The sequence below is a fragment of the Cotesia glomerata genome, linkage group LG3 (assembly GCF_020080835.1).
Source record: "Cotesia glomerata isolate CgM1 linkage group LG3, MPM_Cglom_v2.3, whole genome shotgun sequence".
Classification (NCBI taxonomy): domain Eukaryota; kingdom Metazoa; phylum Arthropoda; class Insecta; order Hymenoptera; family Braconidae; genus Cotesia; species Cotesia glomerata.
The window spans coordinates 8,471,616-8,488,453 of record NC_058160.1 but is presented as its reverse complement, the minus strand read 5'-3'; the positions used below and the strand labels follow the sequence as shown (position 1 = coordinate 8,488,453).

General features: G+C 28.4%; 1 protein-coding gene across 4 annotated transcripts in view; it reads left to right on the top strand.

The window, feature by feature from the left end:
- Positions 1–16,838, top strand: part of LOC123261694 (elongation of very long chain fatty acids protein AAEL008004) — a 30,960-nt gene that overhangs the window by 6,520 nt on the left and 7,602 nt on the right. For 2 of the 4 annotated variants that reach the window (XM_044723448.1, XM_044723450.1), the window contains exons 2-4: positions 11,341–11,473; positions 15,427–15,617; positions 16,594–16,674. In XM_044723448.1, the coding sequence (XP_044579383.1) occupies positions 11,416–11,473; positions 15,427–15,617; positions 16,594–16,674 (330 nt within the window). In that variant the 5' untranslated portion in view covers positions 11,341–11,415. The remainder of the gene's footprint in view (positions 1–11,340; positions 11,474–15,426; positions 15,618–16,593; positions 16,675–16,838) is intronic. The other 2 variants (XM_044723449.1, XM_044723451.1) reach the window with 1 other exon arrangement.

Here is a 16,838-nt window from a genome sequence, read left to right as displayed (position 1 = left end):
GGGACACCCTGTATATATATATATATATAATGATTTTTTCAAATTTTTCAATAACGAATGAACCGACTTTGATGCGGTTTGCGGCAATCAATGCTGTTTTTTAAGGTTAATAGTCGATTAATCTTCGGAATTTAACAATTTATTAGTTTAAAAGTTATCTCAAAAAAACATGTTTTTGAAAAATTTATTTTTAAGATTTCTCAAAATCTATCGAGCCAAATTGATTCTTACACGAAATTTAATGGCAATTAAACTCTTTCGAATGCCGCCAACCGTGTTTCAATCGGTCAAGGCGTTCTAAAGTTATAAGGAATTTACACACACAGCCACAAACACACACACACACGAAGGGACACCCTTGTAGAAATTTCCAGAATAGCTTCCTATAGGACCTCAAAATGTGGAGATCTGATGAGAACTCGATTTTCGAAAACCGGGGTGAAACCAATAACTTCCAGATTTTTTGAAAATCATTGATTTTTATAGCGGTGAGTTAAAAATTACTTACACCTGTAATAATTCACTTATTAGAAATGTCATCCATGCAGGTCAGCAAATAAATATGAGAAATGAGAACTGAATTGTTTCAGTTCCTCATTAATACAAAAGGTATAAGTTGTAAGTCATTCACTTGCGTAGATCCACAAGTACACAAACATATATACAGGCATAATTGTACCTCATTGAAAACAGTCTGAATAAATTATTGTCACAACACAATATTGATATTAAATGATAACTAAATTCTAAAAAGGAACTGAAAATATTAAATTCTCAAAAAAACCGGATTAAATTTCATCGGTAAAAAGTAAATTGTGTCATGAATCTTGTGTCTTGTCTATAGGCTACCTGGCCCCCTTTAGTCCCAGCAATAATATGTACAATTTTCGCAATTACAAAGTATTTTGCTTGCTCAGCGCGTTTTGGTTGATTTGTCAGACGCCCACAGTTTTGCAACTAGGGATGAGGTGAATCGACTTGTTCTCTGTACAACAATATCATCTATACATGAGTGATTGTACGTGTTATCTAATATCGACATAATATGAAAATTTCAGATGCTAACTGGTGATTACTTTCAAGTAGTCAGTAATAAATGTTTTGTAACAATCACACGTATTCATACATATACCTATATATCTATCTATATTATAACTTATAACGCTCTATACTTATAATAGTAGTTTAGACTTCTTATAAGTCGATAACTCTCAATGAATTTAGTCTTACCAAGTCTTGATTTGTGATAAATTACTTTTAAGGATTCATAGAATGTTTAAAAAATTATAAATAAATAGATTAATTTATTTTCTACACTTAATAATGTCTGTATAAATAGTTTTTTAGAACTCGATTCCTTTCAATTTCACTAAGAATATTTTACGTTTTTTTTTCCTTATTGAAAATGTTTCTTATTTCGTTTTCAAGTTTTTATAGTCCATTAAAAAAAAAAAAATTACGACATAGTCAAAAAAATTGCAATAAATTTTTCAAAAATTAACTTATTCAAACGTTTTTTAAATTTCTGGTTTTATATTCACTTTTCAATAAAATATAAAAGTTTGATTTAAGTATACATGTCAATTAATAATAACTTGCATAATTTTAACCTTGGAAAAATTTTGAACCGATGAGAATTTTTCAAATTCCATTCATTATAGCTTATCCAAAAACTATACTAATTTTCAGCTCTATGAAAATTATTGAAACTTCACTACAGCTTTTTTAACTAAATTGGCCGGTTTATAAAACAAAATTTTAATAAATAAAGTTCCATTAAATTTTGCACTTTTTCGAGAAAAGACCATTAATATTCTAAACGCTCTCCATTTAAAATTTGTTTTTAACTAAAAAAAAAAAAAACTTTGATAAGCGATATTTTTATTTAAACTATCTTTTTTATAATAAACAATATATGAAAAAATGATAAAAAATCACGACTTATATTAACAGCCCTCTAAAAAATGCAAATTTTTAGTTTTTTTTTGGAATTGAGGTTCATATAGAAGATGCACATATAAAAAAAATAAATTTTTTGTGCCATTGATCTAACCAATCTGAGAATAAACAAAATTTCCATTGAATTCAAATTATTCAAGTGTTTTCAACTCTTATGTTTCAAGACTCGGTTCAACGACATTATATCATTGCACCAAGTCTCGGGGTAGGCTTAGCTCAGTGGTGACTTTCCAAGGCTCGGCTCAATGATATCATACTATTGGGCCAGGCCTGGGCCGAGACTTGGTCAGTAATGACTTCCCAAGGCTCGACTAAATAATACTACATCATTGAGCCAAGTCTCAGTTGAGGCTTTATCATTGGTCATTGGACAATGAACTATCATTATGAATTTATTCTTTTTAAGTAAATTTAATGTAAAACATAATTTTATGAGTCATTTAACGGTTTTCTAAACTTTTCCGTCACGTTAGTATTTTTCAAATTCATTGACCAATTATTCATACGATACTTGAATTTATACTAAGTGAGGAAGCATGTAGGCGTAATTGTTATAACGTGCGTATTAACTAGTTTACAAAGTACACAAAATGACCTCGATGAGCTGCAACGTTCTTTTTTTTTTAGTTTTATGTTTGATTGATGTAACAAAAAGATTAAGGTTACAACTACTCACATAAATTATTACTCAAGCTAAACATTAACCTTTAGTGCTATTAAAAATGTCTTTTAATATTTTCCTGTTTTGCTACTATAATTGCTGACAAATTAATTAAAATCTTATTTACATAAATATTACTTAGTATAAAAAAATTGAATTCCTGAATTTTAAATATTAATAAACATTTTTTGTTATACTTCTTTTGGCGCGTTAGGCAAAAATGATGAGGGTAAATTTTTACGATGCGCTCGACACCGTCACGAAAAACCGACACCATGAAGTTAGCTACTCAACATTATAGTTTTTAAAAAAAAAAAAGTTACCAACAAAATAAAAATAAGTACATCTACGTATTTTTGCGTGAGAACTGGCTACTGTATTCACGATATTTCATATAAATATATATTATTAACTTCCCGCTAAGAAAATTGAAAATTTTTATTAATGGGAAGTTATTGATTTCAGTCCAATTTTTAAAAGTCGAGTTTTCATCGGATGTCCACGTTTTAAGGTCCCAGAAAGCCATTCTGATTATTCATACCGAGGTGTCCGGCCGTGTGTGTGTGTCAATAAATTTTTGTCGTACGGTTTCTCAAAAACGAATCAACTGATTGAGTTCTACGACACGTCATTCGAAAGGGTCTATCAAAACGTAGATCTGATTAGATTTAAGAGTTAATTCATCAAGCCATTCCAAAGAAATTAAAAAAAAAATTTGAATTTTTATGTTTTTTAAAAATAACTTTAAAGCGTACGAAAAAATCATAATGAAACCATGTATACATTTTTTTTGCTTAAAAACTGCGTCCAATGCTTTTTTAAAAATGAAAATCGAACGACGCATTTAAAAATTATAGTTGTTTAAAAATTCACAAAATTTTTTTTTTTCGGTATTTTTTTAAGATATTTTCCAGTTTCTTCAACCGATTAATAAAAACTTGTACATTTTCTTTTTGTGCTTTAAGAACTGCACCGAATGCTTTTTCAAAAAACAAAATCGAACGACGCATTCAAAAGTTACAGTTGTTTAATAAGTACATTTGGAGCTCGAGGAGCTCAAAATGTGAAAAACTGCGCTTTGAGCTTGAAAAGCTCAAATATTAATCAAAAAACACATTTTAAGGTGCTTGAAATGCAAACTTTGCAGGAAGTTCTAGGGTTGGCCTGCACGGTCAACCGATTTCCAGATTTTTTTGATTATGTAGAAATAATTTTTTTATGATATTTAAATAAACTCTATTTAACTAGACAATTCGTTATAATAAAACTTTCAATGTATTAAAAAATACCTTTTTTTCTTTTATTAGTGTCGTTTTTTCTACAAACGTAGGATAACGCGATAGATAAAATATTTAGAAAGATTTTTATCTTGTTACGTCAAAGAAGTATAACTTCTAACGTGCGTACATAAGTACACACACACTTTTTTTCATAAAATAATATTCCACTATAATAAATGTATAAAACATACATTTTATGACAATGATATATAAATGACAAACATATTGAGGATTTGTATATACAGATAGATGAATTAAATATAAAAGTAGTTATATCTTTGAGAATATAATTAAAAAAAAAATTTAATTTTCTTTTTGAATTCTCAAAAATATAACTTTTTAATGTGTCATCGAGCTGCAATCTACCGTGTTAGATAGAAATTTTGTTTGTATAAAGTGTTTAAAAATGTAAATGATTTTCATTTTAGATTATTGAACTTCGAAAGAAATTTATCTCCAATAATGTTTGTTGAACAAATTAACCATTCTTTGTTCCGATTTACGGCATTTGATGCAGTTCTTAGAAGAAATAGGGTTGTGATTAAGTAACGATTTTTATCGTCCGCGGTTTATGCCCACTTTCTTTGCATCTAAATTGGCTTGTACTCATACATTGATAGAAAAGATTGACTTGATTCAAGAAATAAGAATTTTTTAACTTCAAAGTTTTTTTCTGACTTAAACTTATAACAGTATAAATAAAAAAATTTGTTCTTGAATCAACAATCAATAATTCTTGAAATAAAATAAAATTATTCTTTATTGAAGAGAATCGTTTTTGAATAAAGAATTCACTTGTATCGATCGAAGATAATATAGTCTTGAACCAAGTAAAAATTTCATCGATCGGAGTGATTAGATCTCTCACTGCAAGAAACATGAAATCAAGACAAGAATTTCTTGAAATAAGACAACTAGTTCTCTTCAAAATAATTTTCTTGGATCAAGAATATTTTTCTCGAATAAAGATAGTTTTTTTATCGGTGTAGAACCCTTTATTAAACTAGAAGATGCCTAGTTGCAAATGAAAAATGCCGGGTGTCACCTCATGTGTTCTTTCGTATCTTCCCCTCAGACGTGGAGTATCTCCTCATCCATACACGGAGAAAAATTAATAATAGTATTTACTATACGAAAATATTAACTCCTACTACTTGAAATGGTAATAAAATTAATTAGTCACAAAATAATAGGTGTAATCATTGACAATTGTACTAGTTACTATTAATAATGGTAACGATTACTATCGAAAATGATAATTGTAATTATTAAAAATTATAACTGCTATAATCGAAGATGGTAACTGTAACCATCTCAGATTGTAAAAATTCTGAAAGAAAAAATAATATAAATTTATTTAATTTAATTCTTTTTTTGCATCCATATTTTAGTGATGAGCATTTTTTCCTTTAAAATATTAAAACAAATAATAACACAATCGTTTAAATCCATATATGATAAAAATTTCCAAATATTAGAGCTGCTATTGATTATTTTGAATGATTGACTATGTTTATCAAAATAGCAATCATCCAAGATTTGGGTTACTAAAAAAGTCTTATTATTATCAATTATTAATATTTTTTCACAAGATAAAATTATGAAACATCATTTGATGGTTCCATTATAATTGAATTAATTGTAATCCTATCATCTATATTATTAAGAGAATATCATTAAGAGAAAATACTCTATCTCTAGATTCATAATTAATAAATGACCTTATATCTTGTGAATTATTGACATTTTTACAGATATAAGCTCACTCCAACATTATACTCATCGAGACCTTTCATTTGAGTACCCACATCAATTTTTCATATATTTCATTTATTTTTCATAGATTTATATTATATATATATATATATATATATATATATATATATATATATATATATATATATATATATATATATATATATATATGTATACATGAAAAATATATAAAAATGCATGTGGGTACTTAAATGAAAGCTATTGATGAGTGTAACATCGGGTGTAATGATGAGTGTAATATCGGGATGAGCTTATATCTTTGAAAATATCAATAGTTAAGAAATGACCTTGTATCTTGTGAGCTATTGACATTTTTAAAGGTATAAGCTCATCCCGACATTACACTCATCGAGACCTTTCATTTGAGTACCCACATGAATTTTTTATATATTTATATATATTATATATATGTAAATATGAAAAATATATCAAAAATGCAAGTAAGTACTCAAATGAAAGCTCGTTATGATTGTAATATCGGAATGAGCTTATATCTTTATAAATGTCAATAGTTAAGAAAGTAAAGTACACTTTAACGAAAATCATTATACAATTAAGCAAAATTTTATTTATTATAGTTCGCAATTCTTGGCAGTCACATAGGGACTGCAGGTTGCTAGTTTTGATAATTTGTGCATTGAATTTCTTCAACATAATGCATAACTAGAACAGGTCAATGAGTTTATTTCATCTGCTAGCTTTAAGAATATCATTTAATTTAATGCAGAAGAAAAATGACATGTAGTCAAGCTGATTCGGTGCATTTCAAAATACGATACCATCAGCTGGAGCAAAGAGTATGCTCTCTTTAATTGCAATTGTTAAAGGGAAAATTTTAATTTAAATAATTAGATAATTATGATTAATAATTAGTTTAAAGCTTCATTATATTCAAAATTTTTTTTTGAAAATCTTAGATTTTTTGAAAATTATGTTATTTAAAAATTTTTTGTAAGATTAAAATTTTTTTTTTGGAATTTTTATTTTATTGAAAATTTTGATTTCTTTTCAAAGTCTGTATTACATAGGTAACAATTTAAATAACTACAAACCGAAATTTAAATTTGTTCTGGATGATACTCATAGACTTTTTATATTTTTTTATATCATACATTTTTTTCTTAACTTTTATAGGCACAATTTTGTTTATTTCAGTAAAAATCATAAAAATTACACCGCCCCACAAAAAAAAAGTGGTCTGTACTTTTGACTGGACCTACCTATCTTTATGTAGTTTGACGTGCTGAATCCGAATCTGAAGTCAGTTTTGCCCGCACACCCTCAAAATTATGAGTAAAATGCGAAAAACCCCCTAAAAAAGGCAAAAATGTGCGAAAAACTGCAGTCATTGTTCTCTTCATTCTACTTATACTTCATTTTTTAAAGATTTTAAAATTTTGTGAATATTTCAATTCTAAGGTCATATTTCATCCATTAAAATGCACCTGAGTCATTAACAATCGTGATTAATAGATTTTTTCTCATATTTAAAACTGTAATTTTCTCGATTTTTTTTATTTTTTGAGATTTTTTTTTAATTTCAAAACGTCAATAGGACAAGAAAACTTCAGATTCAAATTCAGTGGAACAAAGTACATAAAAATCATACTCAATCTGAATCCAAAAAATTTTTTTCATCTCGATAATTTCGATTTTTCATGATTTCTTGCCTTTTTTTCGGTTTTTTGCAATTTTTTCAAATTTTGACGGATCAAGGGGCTACTTAACATTTAGACTTAGATTTAGTGAATTGACGTACATGAAAATCATACTTGATCTGGGTTCACAAAAATTTATTCATCGCTGTGACTGCAGTTTTTCGCAATTTTTTGCTTTTTTTGGGTTTTTTTTTTTTGCATTTTACTCATAATTTTGAGGTTGTACGGGCAAAACTGACTTCAGATTCGGATTTAGCGCGTCAAAATACATAAAAATAGGTCTGGTTAAAAATATAGACCACTTTTTTTTTTGTGGGCCAGTGTAATGAATACTACTTTAATATATTTTCTATTTATTTTTTTAATTTAAAAACTAAATTTTATTATGTTTTATAGATTTTATAATCTTGATATTTTAAATAGAATGGTTACTCCTCTTTTACACTGGTATTACTCCGTTTTACACCGATTTAACACCGGTATTTTAACACCGGAAAAGTTACGCCGGTGTTATTTTATTTTAACACCGCGCGGTGTTAAAATAAGTCCATTTTTAACACCGTTCTTTTTACAGTGTGGATACGGGAATGGCCTTTCGTATGTTTGAAAGGGGACACTTGGGGCTATTGAAAAAAAAAAAAATATTTTGGAAAAAAATTTTTAAAAATGCCAAATTTGTAAAATTTTAAATTTTTGAAAATCGTCAAATTTTTTTTGTATAGTACCTTGTACTGATCTTAAAAGACCCTGAAATTTTTAGAACTGTGTGTTTTTTTTTAATATGAATTTTTGAATTTCAAAAAAAAATTTTTTCTTGTTTTTTGCAACTTTTAAATAAGGTAAAGTTATGCAGATACATAGTATTGTAATTATGAGCATTAAAAAATTAAATGCACGACGTGGAAATATTAAATAATAAAAATTTTAACTTTTTTTTATTTTTTTGAAGTAATCTTAAAGTCAGGCTTAACGCATGATATAATTGTTATTCGTCGTTTTTTTACTTCATTTAAATTTTTCGACGCCATTTATCGTCTTTTTAAGGTGGAAATGATTTGAAATTTGGGATTTTCCTGCAGCTGCAACATGACTGCCTCCTGTTGCTGCAACATGGCTGCCTCCTGTTGCAGCAACAGTTAATTTTTTTCCGTGCAAGGCCAAGAAACTCAACCTTGAGACACACGCCGTATCGCGATTTAATATAGATTATAAAGCGGCTGAGTATTAGTAACTCTTTTTATTTGGCTACCATAATTTATCAACTTATGAACATATGCTACTCTTTGAACTTATTGTCTATTGGCAACGTAAAATGACGAAGTTTCTGAAAACTTATTTTATGGGACCAGATAAAACAGTTAGACTTCTAATGAAATCAAATAAAAATATATGATAAAACTATCAAGTCTGTTAATGATAAGGTTGACAAGTTGATAACTGATTATGGTGTGTTGCAAAAAAGTGTCAGGGATCTGGAGGTTAGGGTCTCTAAAATTGAGGAAGCTCGACCTGTCGCTGATAACAATCTTTTGGAAGAAGCTAGAGCTATTGCGAAAAATATTGTTGATGGCGATTTGGAGTCTAGGACGCTGCAGCTGGAATCACGTTCACTTGAGGATGAGTTAACTATTACTGGTATTCCCGAATTGGACGGTGAGAAGCTTACTGAAGTGGTTTTAAAATTGACGCAGGTGCTGAAAGTGCCTGTCACGGAAACCGAGATTATTAATGTCGAACGTCTGGGTAAGAAGAGTAATAGGAACCATCGCAGTGTTTGTGTCAAATTTAATAGTTTGAAGCATGTAAATGAATGCATCAAAGGTATTAAGAATAACCAAGTAAAAGTGGGTAAACTGATGCCTAGTGTAAAGCCTCCTGATGCTGATGCGGCTATATATCTCCATCGTAGGCATCCGTCGACCTTGTACAAGCTTCGGCAAGAGATTCGTTTAAAATATCCAAGAATTCACCCAAAAAATATTTGGATTGCTCACGCTTTTGTGTTTGTCAGATATGCAGACGATAAGCCGCCTATTAAACTGAGACCTTCAGTGGGAATAGGTCCGCTGCAGGACTTAGTGCAATAACAATTAATTGCTCCCTCACCACCAACGTCGCCTAATGTTTTGCCAATATCTACCACAGTTTCTAAGGAATTACATCTTTGCCACCTTAATGCGCAATCACTACATAGCCACTTTGCCGAATTTAAAGAATTTTTTAGAACGCATTCCTTTGATGTTATTGCAATTTCGGAAACCTGGCTAACTGATATTCCGTAATGAATTAATTTTTCTGCAACCGATGTTGCGCAGAGGAGATGTACGACAAAATTATTTAAGGCTTCCAGCTAGCCATCTTGCTTTTTATGATAAGTCATTTATAGTATCAGCAATACGCGTTTGGAACACATTACCAGCAAATCTTACAAATCTTGATACTTTTAATGAATTTCGTAGCGCTGCATTCAACTATTTTCATAGTCTAGAATCGATTAATTAAGATACTATGTAGTTGTTTCTGATCTGAACGGATTAAAATTAATTTAATTTAATGTAACTTAAATTTATATTCTATATTTGTACTAAAATTAATACTATGTATTAAACCAATGTAAAAAAAATGTAATTTTCTCTTATGTATGGCCACAAGGGATTACGATCTCATGGTCAAATAAATAATATATCTATCTATTAATATCTATGTAAGACCTTATCATTGCGTTAATTGATTTAACTAAGCCCAGCGCATCATTCGACAATTAAATCATTAGTCGCATCATTCGACAATTGAATCAATTAAACCACATGATTGAACTATACGATAACATATTCTTGCTATTTTTAGGTAGATTTCTTGAGAAATCCAATAATTGTAGCCGGTCTTATGTCGTAATTTGAATAAAATTTGGTTATATGTTTTATTTTCTCAAATTACAAAGAAAAATGGTATTGGCCCAAAGGCTTACATACACGGAATATAACGCACCATGTCAAAAGGATTGTGCCCACAATTCATAACCGATTTTTATGATTTTTTATGGATTTATCCTATGAATCAATACCAAGATCAAGATCAGCAAAACCGGCGGGTTAGTTTACGAATTGTGGGTTAACATTCTAGAGAACACTTCCTCATAGTTTGACCAAACTCGTCGATAGTCACCTTGTTAAAATAACTTTATTTGGCGGGATGACCTATATATGTATATCAGCACGATTGCAGCCGTAATTCGCGACGAATCTTGATGAAACTTAACAAATTAGTTGTATCAACGAAAAACTCGGCCCAATTAAAAAATGGGCCAAATCATCCTATTAGTTCCAAAGTTGTGGATATTTGTAAAATTTTTTTATTTTTGTAAAAATTAGAATTTTGCAAGATTTTTCTGAAAAACTTTAAACCTATAATTGATAAATAAATTCTACCAAATGTATCTTAAAGCAGGTGTAATCATCTTATATTGCTTTTTTCTCATAAAATTTTTTCTATAATTTTATGCTTTTAAAATTAGCAAAAACATGAAAATAATTACTTTTATGACATTATTATTAAATAAATTCTTCGTAACTCATCGTATCGCAATTCTGTTATAGCTCATAAAACAAACTACAATTTTTGCTATTAAATGTATAATTTCTTTCAAGTTTATTTACCTTTCCATATCGGGTGAGGCCGAATAGTATTTTTTTCATTTTAATCGAACCATTACCGTGGCGGTAAACTTTGAATTTCAGTTTCTTATAAAATAAACGAGGTATGTTTTTGGGCTAAAAATATTCTTCATATTCCATGCTTGATACGGAAAATAATTACCGTCATGGTTTGGAAAGATCCGTATAAATTTCATGAAAATTTTCATTATTATTAGAAACGATTATGAATCTGCTAAAACATCATACGTGCAAGGGTGTTTATAAACGTTTAAACTTGAATCTTTTTTACATAAAAACTTACATCTAACATTGATGACAAGCTAATTTATTATTTTCTTTTTATTTTTCAGAGTTGTATAAGGAGAGTATTTACATTAGCTTTTTAAGTAAGTAGACTTAGACAAATATCAAATTTTCCTGCCACAATGTCAATTGTAATGCAGTATGTTGATCGATTCCATGAAATTCTGGATAAAAATGCAGGTGAGTTAAAAGTTATTATATGTTTTCAAAATTATTATTTCTGCATGCATTTAGAGGCGTTACGAACCAATGTTATAAGTTAACCTGGTGAAGTTGTTATTAATGTAATAGTGAAAAAATCATAAAAATATAACGTTTCTAACAATTTCAAATAGTTTTAGAAAAAGAATTAATTTGTTTCCCAGGGGTTTACGTTTAGTTTTAAGTTTAAGAAGTGACAAAAAAACTCGATTGTACATAAACCCAAGCGTCACGAAAAAAATGGACTTTTTAGTATATTTTACTCAACAAGATGTCAAAAATTAATACTGGTCAATTTAAATTCAACAAAACATTAACAAAAAAACTTCGTGCCGTTTGGGAGACTAGTCGAAAACAATGACTTATTTTATCATTCAAAAGAAAAAATTTTTTTGAAGAGCCAAAAAAAATCCGATTTATCTTAAGACGTCTAATAATAGTTAAATTTTAGACCGATTTATCTTTCTATATTAGGTAGGCTATCGATAACAGGATACTTTAAAAGAAATATTTTTATTACTATTCTTATAATATTTAAATGCCAATATAAAATATTCATATTGTCAATTCACAATCGGTGCATTGATAAATTTCTTATGAACTTATTTATCGTAGTGTAGTAGGAGTATTTACATAGTAAATAGTTATCATGCAGACAGTGAGAGGAAACCCCGGATTTCAAGGTCATAAAACCGGCACTAACCGTGAAAGGAGATTTTATTTATTACGACCCTGAAGAACCTTTGTTTACCTCAGACATGTTTGGATATGCAGTCTAGAAAAGAACGAGTTTTTTGTATCGAAATTATGAATCGCCCGATAGCGATCAAATTTGATGATAATTATTCTAAAATTTTGAACAGTCAGTTAGTCACATTTGAATCAGACGGAAATACAAGTTTTTACAAAATTATGATTACTAATAATTTTTAATGAAGACTTATAAAAAATTTTATGTAATTTTATGAGACTTTAAAAATATTCATGAGCCAAATAAAAAAGAAAATTTCAAATATTAAACTATTATAGTGGATATTATTCGATGGAATGACGTTGTTGATGTTAAACACGCTTTTATTAGGTTCGCCTGTATCTATCTATCTATGTAATAGAATCTTTAAAGGTGATTTTCATTATAGTCTAAGAGCAAGTGAACGGCAGATTAGCAGACGTGTAGCAGACTACACATATTTTAGGAAAGCGTAAAATTTCCTCAGTGAGTCTGTTGTACCTACCAACCATGAGGTGGGGGCTAGCTAAGCGCGGTCGCGGTGGCCCCAGCTTCACTCAGGTGCGATAAGTGCACAGTAAATAATTTTGCGTCATTGCGTCAAAAAATTTTGTGTTAACAATTTTTATGTTAAATATTTAACACTTTTTGGTGTTGACTGAACAGAATAAATGTTAAATTTACACATAAAAGTGTTAAATATTTAACACTAAGTTTTTTGACGCAATGACGCAAAATTTTTTACTGTGATAATTTTATGAACTAAAAAAGAATTTTAGGAAAGCTGCCGTTTGGATATGTCAAAATATACTATTATAGCTATTTAAAATAGAAACGGCAGACGATTATCACGGTTCTAGAGTGGGCAGACATTTTGAAAATTTCAAAAAAAAGTTTTTTTTAAAAGTATTTTAAGAAACTTGAAATTTATATATGTTATTCTTTAAAGTTTTAAAAGCTTATACTTCTGAAGGCAAACCTCTACGCCGATTCCTTTGACCTGGCAGACAGCAAAATCTTTCTCCTCCGCAAGTATTAGTTCCTCGGCTGAAGAGGGAAGCCTGTATGCACTTATAGGTCCCCGGGTTCGGATAACTGGAATCTTAGTATTTTTTGCCGAGGATTACAAAAAACTAAGTTATTTTGCTCCGCGATGGTAAATTTAATTGTTAATAAAAATTTAATTGTTTAAACTGCTATAACTCAAGTACGACTGATTTGACGGGAAGTTAATTTTTAAAAAAATATTTAAAATTAAAAAACCTACAAAAAATGTTCTTATCAATTTTTCGATAAAATGAGTATTTTCGGAGATATCACGAAAAATGACAAATAGCGGTCGGACCTCTCTCTCGCACGGACGCATTTCACGGAGTCTATCGACAAATGACAAGCAAAAAGAAAATATAAAGACGCAAAAAAATTAGAAGCTCGGTGTCCATCAAAAAATGAAAGATGAACGCGATGTATAGCTTAAATAGACATATTCTAGAGTGTCAAAATATTAATAAGATTTTAATCCACCCCATAGACACGAAGAAACAGCCCCATAACTGAAGATTTTCAGCTAATTTTACAGAATTTTGACCTTTAAAAATTCATTTCTGTATCCACTGGAAATTAAAATAAAAAACTAAAGGACATTTTACACGGAGAAAAATTAATTATACTATCTACTATACAAAAATATTAACAATATTTTATTATAAATAATAGGTTGTATCATTGACAATTGTAATGGTTACTATTAATAATGGTAACGATTACTATCGAAAATGATAATTGTAATTATTAAAAATTATAACTGTTATAATTGAAGATGGTAACTGTAACCATTTCAGATTGTAAAAATTCTGAAAGAAAATATTAATATAAATTTAGTTAATTAAATCCTTTATTTATATCCATATTTTTTTTTAATTTTAATTTTATTGAAAATTTTAATTTTTTTTAGAAATTTCAAATTTTTTTGAAAAATTTGGCGTTGAAACTTATTTTAGACAGATAAAAATTTAAATATATATTCAATCCCAATTTAATCCTGTTTTTCTGTGCACTACACTGCGCTACAGCTGCTAGTAGTTTATTCAGAAATGCTTCCACGGTAACGCAGATTCTTAATTTTTTAAATAGTTTTTACTAGTTTAGATAGTAGCTATTATTATTACTGATGGTAACTGCAACCATCAGGTTATATTAGGAATTACAATTTTGATAATAGTAGTAACTAATTAAAATAATAGAAGTTATTATTACCGATTAACATCATAATAGTAGTACTTGCCATCAGGATGGTAAATACTACAATTCAGATAGTTCACTTAATTATTTAAATGATATTTACTACTATCAAATTCAGTTAATAGATTTTACCATAACTAGATAATAAACTCTACTATAAAATTTTCTCTGTGTAGCAATCGTATAACTGCTATTTTTAGTGAGTGCAAGCTAATTTTGGTATTAAATAATTTATTTTTCTTTGTATTTTATAGATAAAGCTATAAAACTAATAATGAAACGATAGATAAAGCTATAAATCTAATGATAAAATTAATTTTTAAAAGACAAATTTCAGTTAAATTAGCTGAAAATCGCGACTTATGGGGCTGTTTCTTCGTGTCCATGGGGTGGATCGATCGATTATGGGTCTGAAAATCTTTTCTAGAGTGTACTCTATAATGGCTACATTAAAATGTGAAATTCTTACGATAGAAATTCAGTCATCTTTTTTGATATTTTTTACACATGATGATCTTTTACGTGAAAAATGACAAACAGTCAAGCAGAATTATTAATTATTAATTATTATACATTATGTACTTCTTTATTATATAATTATTATAACTTTTTCAACCTTTGCATAACTTTTATAATTTTGAAATAAATTTTTTTTTTCAATATAATTACTGAACTGTAACATTCGAATAATAAATGTCATAAACTAACTATTAAAATCACGACTTTACGGTTTGAAATAGTATTTATTATAAATTGATTACTGTTTTTTATAAATCAATTATGGTTTATTGTAGTATATTTTTTTCCGTAAGTAAATTTTTTCTTCTGTGTGGAGTTATTCGACTGTTCTTTTGATAATTTTGCAAATGCTCAGTAAAGCATAATGTTGTGTATTGACATGCTATGTTAATATTTAAATTTAACAAATTAATGATAAAAGACGTTAATTTTTTAATTCCAGACGCTCGGACGACCAATTGGTTTTTAATGCATTCACCTTTTCCAACGTTAATAATATGCCTGAGTTATGTTTACCTTGTAAAAGTATTAGGACCAAAACTTATGGAGAATCGCAAACCATTTCAACTAAAGAAAGTTTTGATCGTTTATAATTTATTTCAAGTTATATTCTCAACATGGATATTTTACGAGGTAATTAAAAATTTTCAAGTTTGTTAAAATTTACATTTATTGATTTTTAATACAACTCAAAGATATTTCAACATAATCTTATAATTATTAAAAAAATTTAACTGATAATCATATTCCAATAATCACATGCCGATCATTTATTTACATCATGTCAAATTTTAATTAATCAGCTTTAAACATTTGTGCCATCGATACTTGGCTCAATCTTATTAAATATGAAAGAAGTGAGCAAATAAATTCGTTTTCATTATTAATATACTTGACCTTAAACAATTCGACGTGGAGTTCCAAAAGTTTAGCTTTAACAGTCTGATTGTAAATAAAAAAAAATGATAAAGAGCTAAACTGTTATTTCGTAGGACCTTTGTCAGTGGATTTCAAAGTATAGTTAACTGCACAGTAATTATTGCGTAAAACAGAATTCGATGATTAAAAGTTGATATTATCTATAACGAAATTAATCTTGGGAATTATAATCTAGAAATCATAGGTCAGTTAAAGTGTAATGATCATTAATCTAAGAATAAGTTAATTAAGGAAATAAAAAAAATTTGATATAATCAATTTTTTTTTTCATTAAATTAACTTAGAGGATTTCTAGTTGTCTTATTACTTTGATTTAAATTTCTTAATTCATCTGGTAAAAGATTAGAATATTTAATTGCAACATAGTAAGGATTTTTAAAATATTTTGACCTGGTCAACTTGAAATCTTTTAATGAAACATTCCCCAACATTTTTTTCTATCTAGCATTTTTTAGTTATTTTCTATAAGTAATAATTGCAAGAAGCGAGCTACAAAATTTGAAATCACTTAAACGCATTATACGATTTAATAAAAAATGATAATGATGATGATGATGATGATGATGATGATAAAAATAATTAATAACCAGCAATATCGTCTAATTATCAAGCTTTAACATAATGAAATTATTTGGAAATATTTTTGTTTAAAATTTTGGAAATAACACAGAGTCTCATGGGAGGCTGGTGGGGCCACTATAGTTTCCGTTGTCAACCAGTGGACTATTCAGACAATCCAATCGCGATAAGAGTAAGTATATAACTGTTTTATGTCTTCAACAGGGCAACACCCCGTGATATCACAGATGATCATCTAATGACCTTAATAATCTTATGATCTATAATTTTAAAAACTCCTATAGGCTGGGATCTTGCCGATATTGGAAATTTCATGGAAACTACTGTAGTTAGCGG